This window comes from Choloepus didactylus, chromosome 20 (assembly GCF_015220235.1).
Source record: "Choloepus didactylus isolate mChoDid1 chromosome 20, mChoDid1.pri, whole genome shotgun sequence".
Lineage (NCBI taxonomy): Eukaryota > Metazoa > Chordata > Mammalia > Pilosa > Megalonychidae > Choloepus > Choloepus didactylus.
The window spans coordinates 13,387,689-13,404,964 of NC_051326.1; the positions used below are offsets into that span (position 1 = coordinate 13,387,689).

The window sequence follows — 17,276 nt, forward strand, 5'->3', positions numbered from 1 at the left end:
TTTGTTTTTGTTTTTTGGGGGGGCATTGTTCCTGTCTTTTTAAGGCATTGTTTTGCAATGCAGACCTAACATTACCAGTGTTTTGCTGCTTTCCACTGCTTTGACAGCACCGTGAATGGGGTGTGTTTGTGTCACCCGGCTTTAATCAGAAGACCCCTTTACTGCAGTGCTAGGGGTGTAGCCAGGGCCTGTCTGGGGGTGGACTTTGGTTCTTGCCATGCATGTGTGGTTCTGGTTCTTCAGCCCAGCTCTAAGTTATTCCACCGTCTCTCTATTTCTTCGTAATTATCCAGAGATTCTTAACGAAGCTTTTTGTTCATTGTGGGTGTATATCAACTCTTCCTTGACTGGCTCGAACATTAGGTTCAGAGACTCCCTGGCTCCTGCTCCTCTCTAATGCTCATTCCTTGCTTGCTTTTAATATACTGTCCCTGCACACTGTCCCTGTCCACCGCATGTCTACTGAGCTGAGCTGAGCAGGTCGTCCAGGTAGGTTTTGGAGGCCTCCAGAGCCTGGGGTGGAGGGCAGGAGGAGCTGGATCAGGAGATGTCTGCAGTCCCAACTTCGCTGGCTGGTCCTCCATCTCCTCCCTGCTCCGAGAGGGCGGCATCCCTGAGCACACCCCTCCCGGGCTCCCCTGCAGGTGTCCACAGGTTTCCAGTGCAGCAACATGATGTCAGCCCTGCCCAGCAACTTCCTTGACCGCCTTCTCTCCACCGCTCTCATGGAGGATGCAGAAATCCGTCTCTTTGTTCTAGAGATTCTCATCAGTTTCATTGATCGCCATGGCAACCGCCACAAGTTCTCTACCATCAGGTGAACTTGGGGTCTCCCCTTCGGTTGCTGAGATTGGGGAGAAGACTCCCAGTAGGGCCTGTCTCCTTGACCAGTGGCCTCGAACTTGGGTGCTTGCACAATGCAGATATTCACTGGGACCCACCAGGGAGTTGATGACGGAGGTTGACCCCGGGGTCCTGGTGGGCAGGGGCAGGAGAGGCTCAAAGGGCACTCGGACATGGGGGAGGGGGCGGGGGGATTGGAGATTTGGGAGATGAAGGGCATGTACGGAAGGGAGTTTTCAGTTGGGGGCAAAGGAGGGGATGTTGGGGTATCAGTAGGGACAAAGGGAATTTAGGGGGAGCAAGATGAGAAACACAATAATCAGGAACAAGATTTAAGAGAAAGGGATGGGAACCTGAGAACTTGGGAGAAAATGGAGATTAGGCTAAGATACAGGGCCGTAAGAAACAGAGCTGTGTGGGAGGCCTTGGTACAAACCAGCGATGCAAAATAAAAGGCCCAGTGACACCAGGTGGGGGCTGGCCTCACACAGAGACCAAGGGAGCCCCTCCTGTCCCCTCCCAGCACACTCAGTGACATCTCTGTTCTGAAGCTGAAAGTGGACAAATGCTCCCGACAGGACACGGTCTTCATGAAGAAGGTGAGCAAGTGTGACCCAAGGCCCAGCGCACCCCGGGAGGGGCAGGCCCCGGGGGACCCCGACCTCCCAGCCTCCATGCCACAACCGGCCCCTGCCCCTGAGCTTGCCTGCCCCTCAGGGGTAAGCTTAGGGTGACCAGCCACCCCCTCAGAGGGGCCGAGGCCAGGGTGAAGCTCATCGCCAAGTGCAGAGTGAGGATACCACCCCCACCCCATGGGTGTCCTGGGCCACAGATTGTGTTATGTGGCTTTGGGCAGCTGCTTTGGTTGTGGAGTCACTCGGGGGCACCCCTTCCTGGATCATGCAGGCCAGTGTGCACCTCCGCTGGGGTCTACCTGCCAAAGCGCCCCTCCCCAAGGGCGGAGTGGGGCACACACAGCCGTCCCACCCCCTCAGACTGGTCTTCCCTGCCCACCAAGGCCTCACCTTGTCCCTGTCCCACCCCCTCCCCAGCACTCCCAGCAGCTCTACAGACACATCTACCTGAGCTTCAAGGAGGAAACGAATGTGCAGCAGCACTACGAGGCGCTGTACGGCCTGCTGGCCCTCCTCAGCATCGAGCTGGCCAACGAGGAGGTGGTGGTGGACCTCATCCGCCTGGTGCTGGCCGTGCAGGTAGGGCCCAGGGCCCCATGGCAGGGGGTGGGGCCAGGGTGGGACCTATTGTGGGGGTGGGGTCAGGGGTGGGGCCTGCCCTGGCTGAGCACTTTAGAGAGTATAGAGTAGCACCTGCTTCACATCCAGGAATACTGCACGTGAAGCCCCCACACCATGACTCTGTTTGGGAAACCACCAACGAATGCCTTCGCCCCCCTCAAGACGAAAGGAGACCCAGGGGAACCAGGCTGTTCAAAACACCCCTCAGCCGCAGTCTTTCAGGTGTCTTCCAATGACCGAGTGAGGCTACAAGGATTCCCCAGAGAGTGCTCGTAAGCCCTGAGTGGTCCCACAGCAACCTTGTTTGTCTAAAGATCCTCTAGTGTCCAAACCTGGCTGTGCTTCAGAATCGCTGTGAGCATTTGTTAAACGTGCCATATTCCCCTTTCCATGCCAGGCTTGGAGTCGGTCTCCCAGCCCGGGCACCTGTGTGTTTGACACACCTCCCTGTGGTTCTGAGGCAGTGAGCCTGGCACAAGACAGGGCTTTAGATGACTGTGGGAGTTGGGGTGGGTCCTTTGGCCCTCAAGGACAGGGTCTCCAGGGTCCTGAGGCTAAGTGGGCACCATATGCCTGAATTGTGGCCAGCCTAGGAGTTCAGCGAAGGAGGGTCTTAGCTCACCTCCTTGGCATTGCTAGATCCTGCAAGACAAACCCAGCTGCTACAATCCTCTTGGTTTTGTCACCCTCAACAGCTGGAATTTGGTGACTCCCATGACATTCTCAACTTAACGTATGAACCCAGCTCAGCAGGCCAATCCAAGTCTCTGAGAATCAGCTGGATCCTTTAGGGAGGGACAGCATCCCAGCAGTGGGATTAACGAAAAGGCTTTGGACAGTAAAGTCCACCAAAGCTGGGACTGCAAAGTGGGAAACAAGCCATCAGCTCATGGGTCATTGGGGACCATTCAGTTCAGCTCTCATAAGGGTGACCTCTGCTCCCAGGAAGTTATGGGGCAAATGCTCCGAAAGGCTTAGTCTAAAAAGCATGCCAATCTACAGAAGGTTGGTGAGCGGTTGGATGGAGGGCGGGCGCGGTAGAGTTTGTCCGTTGGAAACTCTGGAGGTCCCTTTGTGTTGCCACAGGATGTGGCCCAGGCCAATGAAGAGAACCTGCCCGTGTACAACCGCTGTGCTCTCTACGCGCTGGGTGCGGCGTACCTGGACCTCATCAGCCAGCTCACCACGGTGCCTGCCTTCTGCCAGCACATCCGCGAGGTGGGGGCGATCGGCTCAGTGCTCCCTCGTCACCCTGGGGCTCAGGAGGCCTCGACTTGGGGTTCCCCAGATCAGCTTTTCCCAAATTGCATCGACCCTGTACGTAGTTTTGGGCACTGAGGAGAGTGTTGAATGAAAAACTAATTGCAGTAAGAAGGCAGCATTTCCTGGTCATTCTCTGACCGGGACCCTCTCGTAGTCGAATCAGGGTGTGACATGAAATGACGAGGGTGACAACATGCACGGGGAGAGCCTGCTCCCTGGCCTTCACCTCCTCCTCTCCATCCTTCCTTTCTCAAGGCAGCACAGGTGCACACACCCCACAGATGGTGTGGGACTCAAGCTACTTAAAAAAGTTTTGACTATGAAAATGTTCAGGTATCACCAAAGCAGTGGGGGTAGAATCATGAGCATCCACGTACCTGTCCTATCGAGTAAACCATTATCAAGGTCTTCCCACATTTGCTTCATCTGGCCCCTTTGCTTTTTCTTTTCCTCTGCTGAAATATTTCAAACCAAATCCCAGCTAGCTGTCATTTCACCCCTACATGTTTCTTTAAAAAAAAAGGGACACTTTTTATGTAATTGCCACGCTATTAACTTTCCAAATTAGCATATCAATAATGATCCGACACCCTAGTCTATGATCAAATGTTCTCAGTTGTTGCAAAAAGATCTTTTAAAACATAGTGAAGTGTTTACAGATGAAATGATGTGATGTGTCCAGGATTAACTTTGTGATATGCACAAAAAACAAGATAAAGCAAAGCAAGGATCCCTGGGCCTCCTGCAGGAAGGCTGAGGGCTGCAGCCCTGGGCTAGAGACCACCCCACGGGGGAGCAGGACTTCCCGGCCTCTGGACTGATGAGGGTGTGCAGGAAGGGCCATGCCGTGACATCTCATCATTAAAATAGTGGTGCCCACGCTTACTTGCCTCTCGCACACTCGTGCACACCAGCCCCCCTCCCACTTCTCACCAGCATAGTGACTTTCACCTCTTGTCAAAAATGTACAAAGGACACTAAGGAAAAAATCAAGGTGTTACCTGTCCACCAGGGTGCTTTGGCAGTGTCCCCGGGCATTGCAGTCGCGTTTGGGAAACGGTATGATCTACAGCCCCTTTTAACACGTTTAAATAGAAAGTCTAGGAATAGGGCACAGGAGAGAGAAACCGCAGCCTTAGGCACCGCATTCCCTGCATTTGGAGGATGCTGGATGCATGTGTGTCGGTGATGGTGGCAGCTGGAGCAGACCACTTGGGGCCTGCAGGCTGCCCGAGGCTGCCTGTTTGTGTGTGTTTCTCTAGGGATGCCCGGGCGCAGCAGCCTCTGCCAGGGGCTTGTGTGTGTGTGTCGGGGCTGGGGAGCAGAGCCGGGGCGGGAGCTCATCCTTGTCCTTTGCCCATTCTGAGCTCCCTCTCCCTGCTGGACCCAGCTCTTGCTGTTGATTCCCCCCAACCTCCAGGTGATAGAGACCCGGAAGAAGGAGGCTCCGTACCTGCTCCCCGAGGACGTGTTTGTGGAGAGGCCCAGGTGAGAACACCAAGGCAGCCGGGTGAGAAGGTGGGAGCTGGAGGCTCAGAGCGTTCCCTCCTACTCGGTGAGATGGACCTGCCCGGGGCCAGACCCTGGAAAATTGTGGCCCCATCCCGTTACCGGAGCCCCTAGCTCGAGAGTGGGGCGCAAAGCCGCGCTGGTGCCCGGCACGCCAGGCTGTGGGGGCGGCCTCTGGGAAGTGCGTCCTGGAGGAATCCCGCCTGCCGAGCCCCTGCCACAGGCCCAGGCGGCATCTCAGCCTGGGGTCTGCGGGCTCATGGCAGCTTCAGGCGAGCTCAAGGGAAAACATGTTCTGGAAAACACAAAATGTCCAACCCTGGGGATGACTGTATAAATTACAGCCCTGCTGTACAATAAACACCCAACAGCCCATTCACAATAATGTCTTGGTAGAGTATTTACTGTGAAAGAATATTCATAGCATATTAGGTGAATAAAGTAGATGACAGAACGGGAATGGGGGTAAGTGTTGGTGTGTGTGACAATGCACGTGACCGAAGGGCTCTGTACAAAGACGTAAGCGTGGTCGTCTCCGGAAGGTGAGCCTGTGAGTGGGTTTTTTTCTTTTGCTTCTCTGTCATACTGTGTACTGAACACGCTACTTTTGTAATTCAGAAAGCCGTTAGGAAGCCGCCCTGGTTGCCCGCGGTTCTAACCTGCCTCCTCCCGGCCTTGTCTCCCAGGCTGTCCCAGAACCTTGATGGAGTGGAGATCGAGCTCCTCTTCTGCCAGAGCAAAATCAGCGAAGTCCTGGGGGGCAGCGGCTACAATTCAGACCGGCTCTGCATGCCCTACACCCCTCAGCTGACAGGTGGGGGGCTGTGCAGGGCATCTCTGGCCTCTCAGCCAGGGAAGGGTCCAAGCAGGCCCTTCAGTTGCCTTCCAGTCCATGCACCATGGAGGATGTGCAGGAGCCGGGAAACGCGGTGGGGACGGATGGTCCTGATCTCCCCACTTCTTCTCCTCAATGCAGGGTCCTTGGAAGTAACCGGCTCATGAGCCAGCCTGGACTGCAGAGGGTGGGGGGCCTCTGCAGTGGTGCAAGGCACACTCACGGGCTCGGGAATCAGGTTGAGACCTTTCTGCAACTCACTGCTGGAATAATCTTTAAAAAAGTCCCTTAAGGTCTCTGAGTCTCAGTTTCCTTGACTGTGAAATTGGGATATTGATGATACCTGCCTAGGAAGGTGGATGGGAGCAGTACGTGGAATAACCGAGGCAAAAGCACTTAGTAAGTGTGACATAAGTGACAGCTGCTGTTGCTACGAGCAGATGACACTCAGACAAGTCGAAATGTGCTTTCTGAGGTGTGCTTATCAGTGACTTCAAAATCTCAGCCCTAAAGAGCGAAACCGAGCACCCTAGATGGGCAGAGCCGGCCCCGAGCATAGACTCCCGGTGAGGCCTGAGTGTGGCCTGAGCCCTGGGAGCCTTGGACCGAGCGAAGGTGGAGGCTCTGGGGGACGGGCCGAGGCTGGGGATCCAGCTCTCCAAGGGTGGGCGACTCTGTTTCTGGGATTCGTCTTTTCCAGATGAGGATCGTTTATCCAAGAGGAAGAGCATTGGAGAGACCATTTCCCTGCAGGTGGAGGTGGAATCGAGGAACAGTCCAGAGAAAGAAGAGGTGAGCCCTGTTCCCTGCACCCCATCCTGGAGGAGCCTGGGTTCCCTGGGGTGGGGGGGCTGCCCCTGCCTCTGTCAGCCAAGAGGCCTGACGCCCCCGGAACCCCCAACTGCACAGAGCCCTGAAGGCACAGGGAAAGTAAATTTCTCAAGTAAATCCTGTTTTCTTACTGAGTCTCTGAGTCTCATCATATATATTTCCATCTGGAAATGTATTGTGCTACACACACACACACACACAAGGATGTCATAAAAATCATTCCCGAAAGATTTGCTGGTCATTCCCTATTCAGCCGATGTGCTCCATGTTGGAAATTGGAAGGTTTTTCATGATGTTCCTTGCAGATGTATTGACAAAGGGCCTTTTTTATTGTTTAAGAGAAAGCTGCTGCAGAGCCTTAAACAACTTTATTCTTTCCATTCTCTCATGAGGGCTAGGAATGTCTCATTTCTGTTCCCATCGACTTGTGATACCTTCCCTATCGTTGTCTCCCTTCTTCTACCTCAGAAGAATAAAGCAGACATGCCTGTGAGGGAAAGATAATAGGGAGTCAGAGGAGATTCTAAATGTGCCTCCCCCCAAAAAGGGAAAGAAACAGGGGAGCAGGCAGGGGGAGGGAGGGAGGGCGGGACCCTGGGGGACCCGGAGCAACAAGGCACCTTACCCTTCTCTGTGTCGATGATGGTGACCGCCCCAGGTAAAGCAACCGACCGAGGCATGGGGGCCTCAGTGAGAAGTCAGGGCGCGTCTCTGGGTGGGACTGGGACAGGGAGAACCAGGGGCGCCCAGGAACAGGTGGTCTAGCGTTCCCTGAGCCACTGTGCCCATCAGGCCTGGTGTCGCATGAAGGGCAGCCCCCCACCCCACCCCAGCCTTTCCCCAGCTGTGAGCAGAGCAAGGAAGGGTCTTGGGGGTCGGGAGCAAGCCTCCCCCTAACCACGCCCTCCACCTCCTGGGCAGTCTTCATTCGCTGGGGCAGGAGTCCAGTCCGAGCTCTTCCCAGCTTGTCTGGCACCTTGCCATGGAAGGGAGGAACTCAGACATGGCCCAACTGGAGAAGTAAAATGAGGAGATGGGAGCCCGAGGCCTCCAGGGCCCTTCCAGCTCTAAAGGCTTTGACCCTCAAATGTGTCTGGGCCTCAGGGTTTCCATATTTTTCCCCGTCTGGATTCTCCCTTCCAAGAGAACTCAGGGACCGGTGGGGAGAGCAAGCAGAGGAAGGAGGAGGCCTGTTTCCTGGCTCCAGAGCCTGTGGCCTCCGGGACCACCAATGTGGGTTCCTTCCTCTCTGTGAGGATTGGCTTGGCCTGGGGGGGCTTGGCAGCTGGAGCCGTGTGTGGGGGCCTCCGCCCCATGGCCTCCCACCGTGCTGCACGTCTCCCCACTCTTATCCCAGGCCACCCAGCCCAATCCTCAGTGGCTCCCATGGCCTTAAATGCCAACTTATGCCCTGCACCTACCCAGAGCCGGGCTCCCGATGGGGAGCAGTGAATGTTTAGTCGAATCCGAAGGCCGGTGCCCACCCTTCTGAGCCATTTCATTTTATTTCCACCTCAGGGTGAGTTCTCGGTCCGTGCCGCGCTCTCTGGCGTGCCATAGCTCTGCCAACGCTCTTTGCCCCTGGGTCTGAGTGAGAAGCTAGCAGTGCCCACCATGCCTGTTTAGTTACTTTATCCACCCCCCCAGCCCTCTGTCCTTTCCTGCTCAAAGCGTGTGTCAGGCACCAAACGGCTGCACAGATCACGTGTCCAGCTCAGGAAGCTTTTGGAGTGAACGGACCCCTGCAGTCCCACCTAGGTCAGGGACTAGAACGGGGCGCCATGTGGAGCCCCCGGCCCACCCCATGCCCCTCCTTGCAGGGAGCCACTCTCCCGACACTGGCCGCTCTGTGAGCTTTTTAGAAATGAAATCATTCTCTGCTGGGTCTGCTGCTTGCACCTAGTGTTATGTGTAAGTCACGGAACGATGAGGAAACTGGGTCTTGCTTCAAGGAGCACCCAGGCTGGTGGCGAAGTGCTGGAACTTCGTCCACGCTCCTTCACCAGTTTCAGGGCCCACCTGAGCCACACGTCCGGGGGCTCTCGTGTTTGCGTTTTCTTATTTTCTGCCTCCTTTTGTCAGGCCAACCCCAGCTCTAGAGGGCATGGCCATCTCACCACTTTATAAAGACCAGATCTCCTCAGTGGATAACCTAATGTCAGAAGTCTTCACGAGTGTTACTCGGTTCTTAAAATGGACTTTTGAGATTATTTGTCACCTGCCCTCCTCTGGCTGCCAACATTTCTGTCACATTCTCTGAAGATCTTTTTAAATTGCCCAGTGTTTTCCTCCCGTGGGCTTGACGGGACGAGCTCGGGGTGGGGGGACAGTGGGCTCTTCCAGGGGAGACTCGGACACTCTCCGGAGTCGGCGTCTGGGGAGGAACCGGCTCCTCTGCCTCCATCCCTCGCTCTCCTTAACTGGCGCCACTACGTATGCCAGCGCTTCCGGGGCTCCTGAGGAGAATGCGGGGCTCCTGGAGGCATTTCTGGCCATCAGGACATTCTCCTGAGAAGCAAAGGGGCTGCCGGGTAACTGGTGAAGCTGGAGCTGCCGCCCTCCCTCCCGCCCTCCCTCCTGTCCCCCTCCCTCCCTCCCCCTCTGAGGGTCTCCGTCCCCTCTCCCTCAGCGCGTGCCTGCCGAGGAGATCACCTATGAGACGCTGAAGAAGGCCATCGGTAAGTCCGACCCCCCAGGGCTCCTGGGCAGTTCTCGTGTGTGTGTAGCCTGTCGTGTTGATCTCTGAGTGTGATCCAGTCCAGATGTGGGGCGAGAGGCTGGGGGCTTCCTGTGAGCTCATCACAGCCCCAAAGCAGCAGTTACAGGTCCACGTTCTCCTGCCGGGGTCAGTAGCTTTGCCCCACGTACCCTGTATCAGCAACGCGTCTTCTACCCACAACTGCTGCTTTAAAAACAATCCACTGGGTTACAGCCAGTCAGACAGGTTGAAAGCTATTTTGTATAAACCTTTTGACCAGTTTTTGATGGGGTGTGATACAAAAGAATAAGCTGACCTGTGAAAAATATTGAGAACAAATCATATTAATATTTATTTAGTAATCCAGCAGGTTTTAAAATCCAGCACTACCTCAGTTAGCAGGATCATTGAGCAATGAAGCAGTGAAGTATTCCAAGTCAGAGAATCTTCCTAACTGAAAAATACATGCCTTTAAATGCCAAGCTTTTTTCTTTTTTGTTGTCATCAACGGTACTATTTCTGAATGTACACACTGCTCTGCCTTCTTAAACAGTATGATGAATATATTTGTCAATTTTTTTGCTAACTCATTTTTCACATCAGGTGGGGTGTGTTGAACCCTTGAGCTCCATGGCCTCGGACTGTGCCATTGGGGGCCTTGCTGGGCCTCTGTGGGCTCTAGTTCTCCCGTTGTCGATGTTCTATTTCACATCATCCCTGAACACTCCAAGAACCGACGGTTCCAGGAGCTTCCCCTTAAGGGTGTTATTGGCAGGGTAGCTACTTGAGGCTTCGAAAGCCCAGCTTAGGGGTCCACTTAACTAGTTCTCAAACCCTGAGCCCAGAGACAGAGTCAGGAGAAGGTCCGGCTTCCTCGGGCCTGGCGAGGGCACCGCGGCCATCCCCTACCCAAGCAGCGTGCAGCATGGCACCACCCTGGGGGGCCGCCCAGCCCCTTCCCTGCCCTCAGCGGGGCAGGGCGCCAGCTAACCCACCCCGGTCCTGCAGTGGACAGCGTGGCGGTGGAGGAGCAGGAGCGGGAGCGGCGGCGGCAGGTGGTGGAGAAGTTCCAGAAGGCTCCCTTTGAGGAGATCGCAGCACACTGCGGGGCCCGGGTGAGTGAGGGACAGCAGGGGCGGGTCCTCAGGCGCCCAGTGGGGACCGGATTTGGGTCCAGGGTAGGATTGGGTCTCTAGGAGATCTCGGGGCTCTTGTCCTCCAGGAAGTGCAGTTTACATTCCGGCATGTTGAGCTCTGCTGTAGCTTCACCAGGGGCTTCCCCCAAGCCTTGGCACTACCTCACTCCCCCATGAACCAGAAGGCCTTAGTCGTGCCCCCTCCAGACCTCATAATTTTCATACAAGGAAGACGACCTGAGCTCAGGCAGATTGTAATAATTATCATCACCATAGTGTACAGTTGAGCAGCACTTACCATGTGCTAGAGCCTCTTAGGTTTATTAACGTATTTCCTTCTCATGACAATTCTGAGGTCAGTGGCATTATGATCCCAAGAATCATGGCAAAGGAAAGATGGCCAGTGTTTGCAACAGGGGACATGGGTAGCTGGGCTCTGGGAAAGAGGTTTGGAAGAGGGGCAGCCAGACGAGTAGAAATGAGGGCCAGTGTCTGCACTTAAGGAGGTAAGTGAACATTTCTTAAAATTGATCAGGTGTCAGGATGTGTTAGCCACAATGTCAGTCTTAGTAATAATGAGACATAATTGCAAACATTCAAAGTCTACAAGTAACTTATATTTTATTGGACTTGATCTTTCAATAAAAATATATTACGTGTAATTTTTCATTATATATGTACACACACACACGTATGTGTATAATACAGACTTTCCTGGGTCGATGTCATCCTAGCCCGTCGTGCCATCTTGAGAGGTAGATGCTGCTCATTTCCCGAGCTGGGAGTTGAGGCCCCGCTACTGAACACGGGCACAATCTCACTCTCTGTGTTCACAGACTGAGTTGGAGCCAAAAGGGACCAGAGGGACCATCTTCTCTACCCATCCCCCTCCAGTTTTTGCAAAGCTGCCTGCTCCTTGTGAGCTAAGGAGAGAGCCGGAACTAGCTCTGACCCTGACCCCATGCCCAGCAGCCCCTGCGGCCCTGCTGTACGGAGCTAAGGCCCTGGAGGAGCTGCCTGCTAAAGGCCTACCGGAAGTTCCTGGCTCTCTGCCCTGTGTCCAGCCTCCCGTGGGTAGTTTGGCCCCATCTGAATCCACAGTCAGGCTCCAGCAGACAAGTGCCAGACTAGCCCCTCCTGCTGGCTCCTTTCCTCAGGCTGTGGCTGCCCCTCCCCAGTGCATATTCTAGCATATTCTAGACGGGGGTCAGCTGGCAAAGGTTCTGAGGAGCCCACCTGGATCACCTTCCCTTTCCTGTGTCTAGGCATCACTGCTGCAGAGCAAACTCAACCAGATCTTTGAAATCACCATCCGGTAAGTGGTCCAGCGTTGGGGTGCCTCCTCCCCAGTTTCTGCCCCTAGAGCTGGAGTCCTGTACTGCCTCACCTTAGACAAGGACATAGAAACTGGAGAGGGAAAGAGACGGGCCCGGGAAACTTGGAAAAGAGCCAGGAACCCCAGCGCCCCTGTCTGGTGCTTTATCTTGGAAGCAGCTACATCTGCAGAGAAACCTGCCTTCAAGCTATAGATTTTAGAGTAACTTGAAAATCTGGGCACCTGTGGAATGGCAAGGTCACCTGTTTAAAGGGAAAACCAATTCATCTCTTTGGATGCACAGGTGGGACCCCACCATTCCCTCTTGACGCCTTTCTCCTCCACACGTTCCCACCCTCCCACCCCCAGGCCCCCGCCGAGCCCATCGGGAACCATCACCGCCGCCTACGGGCAGCCGCAGACCCACTCCATCCCCGTCTACGAGATGAAGTTCCCCGATCTGTGCGTCTACTGAATTCCACCACGGAGCTCTGAGGGGGCGGGGTCCGAGGGAGGGTCGCCCTCACCCCCAGCCCTGGACACGAAACCTAACCAGGGTCTCAGAGGGAACACGTCACCTGGACGGCAGCACCTTCCTGAGCTCAGCCACGGTGGAGCCTCCGGGGCCTCCTGCCCCCTCCTTGTCTTCCCGAGGGAGAGCCGGCCCCCTGCGCCCCTCCAGGACCAATAAGCACCCCCTGTGCCCTTTGTCTCCTCTTTTGTGTCAGCCAGGGGCAGAGTCATGGGGGTGGGGGCTCTAGAGAGAAGCTGAGGGACCTAAGGAGCTCCCGCTTGGTGTCTGAGCAAAGGGCTTTTGTTGGGGGTGCCCCTCTGGGGGGCACATCTACCATTCCCCAGAGAGGGACCCGGGATGAGAGGGGCTTTGGAACTAGGTGGAGGCAAAGGTGGTCAAAGGAAGCCACAGGCTAGCATCTGGGAGGACCCGAGGAACACCGGGGGGCTAGAGGGCCTCTCTCCCCTCCCGTGCTCGCCCTGCTGGTTGTCTGTCTGTGTTCCTTCCTATTAGTCAATAACCTTGAGCCCTTATAATAGGAGCTTGGAGTAGAGACGCCATGGGGGGCAGCAAAGGATGAAAAGGGCAAGCAGGCCAGAGACTGGAGCAGGGCAGGGGCACCTCGGTGCGGGCCCCCCTCCTGCAGAAGGCTGGCATGGCCAAAACGGGGCCACCCACTGCCCCCTGGTAGCTGCTTCTCACCTCCTTGTTCAGGGGAGCTTCTTTCACCCTCCCACTGATGTTTCACCCACCCTCTGATGTTTCTCTCTCTTGGACGTCTTTCTCCCTGAGGATCTCAAGGTGTTTCAGGAGCCTCTGGGTTGAGACAGGACAGACTCGAAAAAGGGGGGAGTAGCTGCAGCAGCCCCCGAGGCTGGCGCACGTCACCTCCTGTGGACGAAGCTCCCAGCCCTTCCTGGTGGGAGGTGGGGGTTCGTGGGGGGTTGAGTGGGATGAGCGGCATTCGGGGCTCAAGGATGTGCGACATCAGTGTTTTGGATGTGCCATTTGAGGGTGGAGGATCCAGCACCTGATACTGGACAAAGTCTGGGGCATCTGTGCGATCTGGCAGGGTTGGCAGCTGTGGAGAAGCGGTGGGAGCCCGTTGGGTTCTGGGGTTCCCCTTTCCCTGTGAGCTGTTTGCCTGTCTCTGCGTGACCTGAGTGTGCAGAGGGGGTGAGGCGAAGGTGGGGTTCGCTGCTCTCCCTCCTGCTTTCCCTGATGGATTCCCGCCTCCGGGGGTCTCTTCCTTCCAAGAGCTTCCTCTGAGCCCAGCGAGGCCGCCCGAGGCCGCCCGTGGCAGTGCCCTGGGGTCCAAAGCAGCCCGAATGTCCCCTACCTTTTCTGAGCTGACGCGACTCACGTAAGGTGTGATGGTCAAAGGATCCATTGCCGGAGGATTTCCTTCCTAAAAAGAGGAGGGTGGGTATCTAAAAGGGAACAATTTTAGGCAGGGTGGTAGGAGGTCAGGAGAGAGGAGGGAAGAGAACGAGTGTGGTTCTTAGGACAGATGGGTTTATTTCCCCAAAACGGGGGACTGTGAACGTATGCATTTTCCCATTATATCTGCGATAATTTTCTGACTCTCCTTCTAGTAGTTTCCACGCTCCCTAAGAAGCCCTTGCCCCTTGGTCACTGGCTCCGTGCCGTGAGCACGTGGCTTCTGTGGCCGGCAAGGTTACGAGGCCCGGGGGTCAAGGTCCCCACTGCCCCCGCGGCTTCTGGCTGTGCTCTCTGGCTCTGGCTCATGCTCAGCTTTACCAGCAGGAACTTGGATTTCTCTTTACCTTAATGTCTCTTTATTTAAAAACCAAGTTTAAAATCACTTTAAACAAACTTGAAGGCAAATAATTTTGGGAACAAACTTTAAAGGAAATCTAAATCCTGAGCCACAAACATGTCTTTTCTTGCTGGTTCTTCCCATCTTCTAATCCTCTGCTCAGCTTTGATGACAGGCCCTCTGTTTCTTTCTTGTCCCTGTCGGGCTTTAGTGTCCATCCCCATGGCAGTCTACCCTGAGCAGAGCCCAAGGGGCCCCTGGCTCTGGGACTAGGGGAGCTCCTTCCCAGGTGTCTGACTGGAGCCAGCATCAGAACCGGCCACCCGTAGGCCCACTCGGGTGTCCCCGTCCCTCACTCCCCACCGAGAAGACAGGAAAACGGCACAGGATTCCAGTTCTGCTTAGACCCCATGCTGTGTCCTCTTCATCCATCCCAGGCAGCTTTTTCTTGACAGCACCTCTGCTTAGCAAAGGTGTGTTTCTTTTGGAGCACTGGTCATATTTGAGTGACCTCAGTTTCCATTTAAAATTACACATTAAGAATATGAGGTTGCCTGCTGATATGAAGTAGAACCTGGGTTCTTGCCAAATTGTGTCTCAGAATCAGAAAGTTTAAGGTGTGTTAACAGGAATTGAAAATTAAACGGAAAATTCGGCAGTCTCCTTCACCCGCCGCCAGCGCTGGGAGAGAGGCACAGCAGGGCTGCATAGGCTGCAGACGCCCTCGGCCTGCATCACGCTTCCTGCCTCCCAAGCTCCCCGGGCATCCGGCAGTGGTTTCACGTGCCCGGCCCTTTTTTGTTCTCTGTTGTCAATTTGAGCCAAGAAGAGCCAAGAAGAGCCAGCAAGCCCATTCTAATGGGCTGCTCCCCAAAGCCCCTGAGGACTCTTGCTTTGTGGACAGGGGTGGTGTTGGTTAGCACAGTTGCTGGGTGGCTTTGAGCTTGGGTAGTTCTGTGGATCTGGGTGAGTCTTGTAGGTGCGTGAGAAGCAGATCCAGAGAGCATCTGTGTGATGCTGGAGGCTCTTCTCTTCCTTGCAGCGGGGACCCTCATGCCCGGTGCCTCTTCCCGTTTTCCTCTCCTTTCCCTGGACCCCATTCACAAGCATAAATATAAACGAGTGAGCAGTGGAAAGGGTGCGCCTGGGACCAGTGAAAGTGCTTGAAGACGCACGGGCCACGTGTGCGCTGTGCTTCGTGCTGGCTGTTGCGGCCGCTGTGGGACATACTTCAGCTGGGCTGAGAGACAGAACAGCCTTGGGGTTCCTTTAGACAGCTTCAAGGCCAGACCCCTGGGCTTCCCCGGGGGACGCTGGGTCATGAGGCCTTCCAGGTGCCACTCCATTGTCCCCAGGCCTTCCTACCTGGGTATGGAGACGGCATGCGGTTTCTTTTTCAATGTGTCCTTGAGAAGTGAGGCTCTTTTCTCCAATTCTTCTTCATGACTAGAAAACAGACGCTGGCCAGTGAAGGGCCTGTGGGAAAGGACTAGACTTCAGCTGTTAGGCTGAGCATCTGGTGTAAAGGTCGGCAGTGGGGTGATCTCTTCTACTTCCAGTGTTGCCAGTGGCCTGGAGGCATTGTCGGTCATGGGAAAACAAGGCATCTTCCTTACGTTCAAGGTTTAGGGCGGCTTGTTGCTTCTTCATCCTGTTAACCCCAGAAATCTTCAGGTTAAGATGACCCTTGCCCTAAATCGGGCCTAGGTCCAAGGCTGTCAAAGGGTGACCATGGTGGGGCGTGTCCTGGAGCCTGGCTAGCAGGGGATGCAGTGGTGAGGGGGGAGCCCCTTCAGTGTGTTCCTGTAGGGGCCTGAAGGCAGGGTTCTGTGCTGTCCTCCGGCCCCAGCTGGGCTGACAAGGTCTTCCCTCCTTCGGGGGACATTGAGGACTCAACCATCACCTTCCCCCTGTGAGCTCTTCCTCCAGGACGGTAGATTCTGGCATACGGAGCAAAGAGCTGCAAATCCGCAAATGCCGCAGCCTGGACATTCACATCGTAACATGTCTGTGCCCACTTAGGCCTCCCTGACCTGGCCAAGTGTGTGTGCCTGCCCGTGCGCGTGCATGTGTGTGTAATACAGTTCGTAGTTGAAGATACATGTATATCACAGCTGATGTATTTATATGTGAGTGCAGAATTAGTGCCTGTGGCAGTTTTCTGTATTTTAAACTCATGGAGTCAAATTGGTTTTACTTTAGGGAAGGGAAAAGGGGAGTGGGGATTGTAGGTAGAAGGATTCTTAGCAAAATCATCCTTTAGGACTATTAGTTGTGATTTCCCAATGAGCCTTTACAATGCCCTTTTCAAATAAATGTTCATGTTGTCACCACGTGGCTGTCTGTTTGATTTCTTTAAGGTAAATGAGGTTTTGAGCTGCAAACAGGATCTGAAAATACCAACAGTTTACCGCTGACATTTAGCTGCCCCCCCGCCCCCCACCATTATTTATGTGCGTCTGAAGGAAGGAGGTAGGGAGAGGGTGTCCACGCTGGAACTACGAGGGCCAGGACGCCCAGCAGGGGGGTCTCCACAGAGAGGAGGGCCTGGGCCTGTTTCTTCATTCTAGTGACCGGAATTGGCCCATCTGATTTACTCCACATTGGAGGAGACCTTAACATAAGAGTCTGGACAACTTTCCAACTCCCCTCGTATGAGGACTTCTCAAGGTGCATTCTTTTATCGTGGACTCCCAGAGCTTCAGGGCTTGGGGGCCTGTGTGTGGGTGCCACTCACAGGTGTTTCCCAGCCAGCTTTGACCCACACCATTTAATAGTGCATCTAACACAGTTGCTTCAAACATGTGCATCTCCGTGTACAAGTATCTGTGAGTCTCCTGTGTGTTGTGAACGTGTGTGGCTGCAGACCTGTGGCCCCAGCGTTGTGAAAACATTGTGAAAGAAACATAGTCCCTGGCCCCTGCCCTGGTGGAGCTTACAGTTTTCCTGAGATGAAAGGACAAGACATACATGCGGAAAGGAACTGGCCATCCAAGCCGCTGGATAGCAGCTCCTCCAGTGCTGGGGGGCTATGGCAGGAATCCTGCACATGGTCAAGGTCAGCAGGGAGAGATTGTGACTGTCCCAGAGAAGGCGGGTTTGAACATGCAGCTCATGTTGAAGAAAGGGTGACAGTGGCACAGGTGAGGAGACATGGAGGAGGATGGAGGAGGACCATGAGGAGACTGTAGCATGAGGCAGGGCCTTCATCTGGGAAGCCTGGGACATGGGATTTGGCAAGAAGAGGGAGGCCAGTTGACAAGGGCCCTGCAGGCGATGCCCAGTAGTTTTGAATT

At 54.9% G+C, this 17,276-nt stretch overlaps 1 protein-coding gene across 3 annotated transcripts in view; it reads left to right on the forward strand.

The window, feature by feature from the left end:
• EFR3B (EFR3 homolog B) overlaps nt 1–16,313 on the forward strand; it is a 97,653-nt gene extending 81,340 nt beyond the window's left edge. For all 3 annotated transcript variants that reach the window (XM_037813061.1, XM_037813059.1, XM_037813060.1), the window contains exons 13-23: nt 645–817; nt 1,367–1,442; nt 1,896–2,057; nt 3,186–3,317; nt 4,783–4,850; nt 5,558–5,685; nt 6,407–6,498; nt 9,167–9,215; nt 10,244–10,350; nt 11,637–11,686; nt 12,056–16,313. In XM_037813061.1, the coding sequence (XP_037668989.1) occupies nt 645–817; nt 1,367–1,442; nt 1,896–2,057; nt 3,186–3,317; nt 4,783–4,850; nt 5,558–5,685; nt 6,407–6,498; nt 9,167–9,215; nt 10,244–10,350; nt 11,637–11,686; nt 12,056–12,161 (1,143 nt within the window). In that variant the 3' untranslated portion in view covers nt 12,162–16,313. The remainder of the gene's footprint in view (nt 1–644; nt 818–1,366; nt 1,443–1,895; nt 2,058–3,185; nt 3,318–4,782; nt 4,851–5,557; nt 5,686–6,406; nt 6,499–9,166; nt 9,216–10,243; nt 10,351–11,636; nt 11,687–12,055) is intronic.
• Nucleotides 16,314–17,276: the final 963 nt, after the last annotated feature.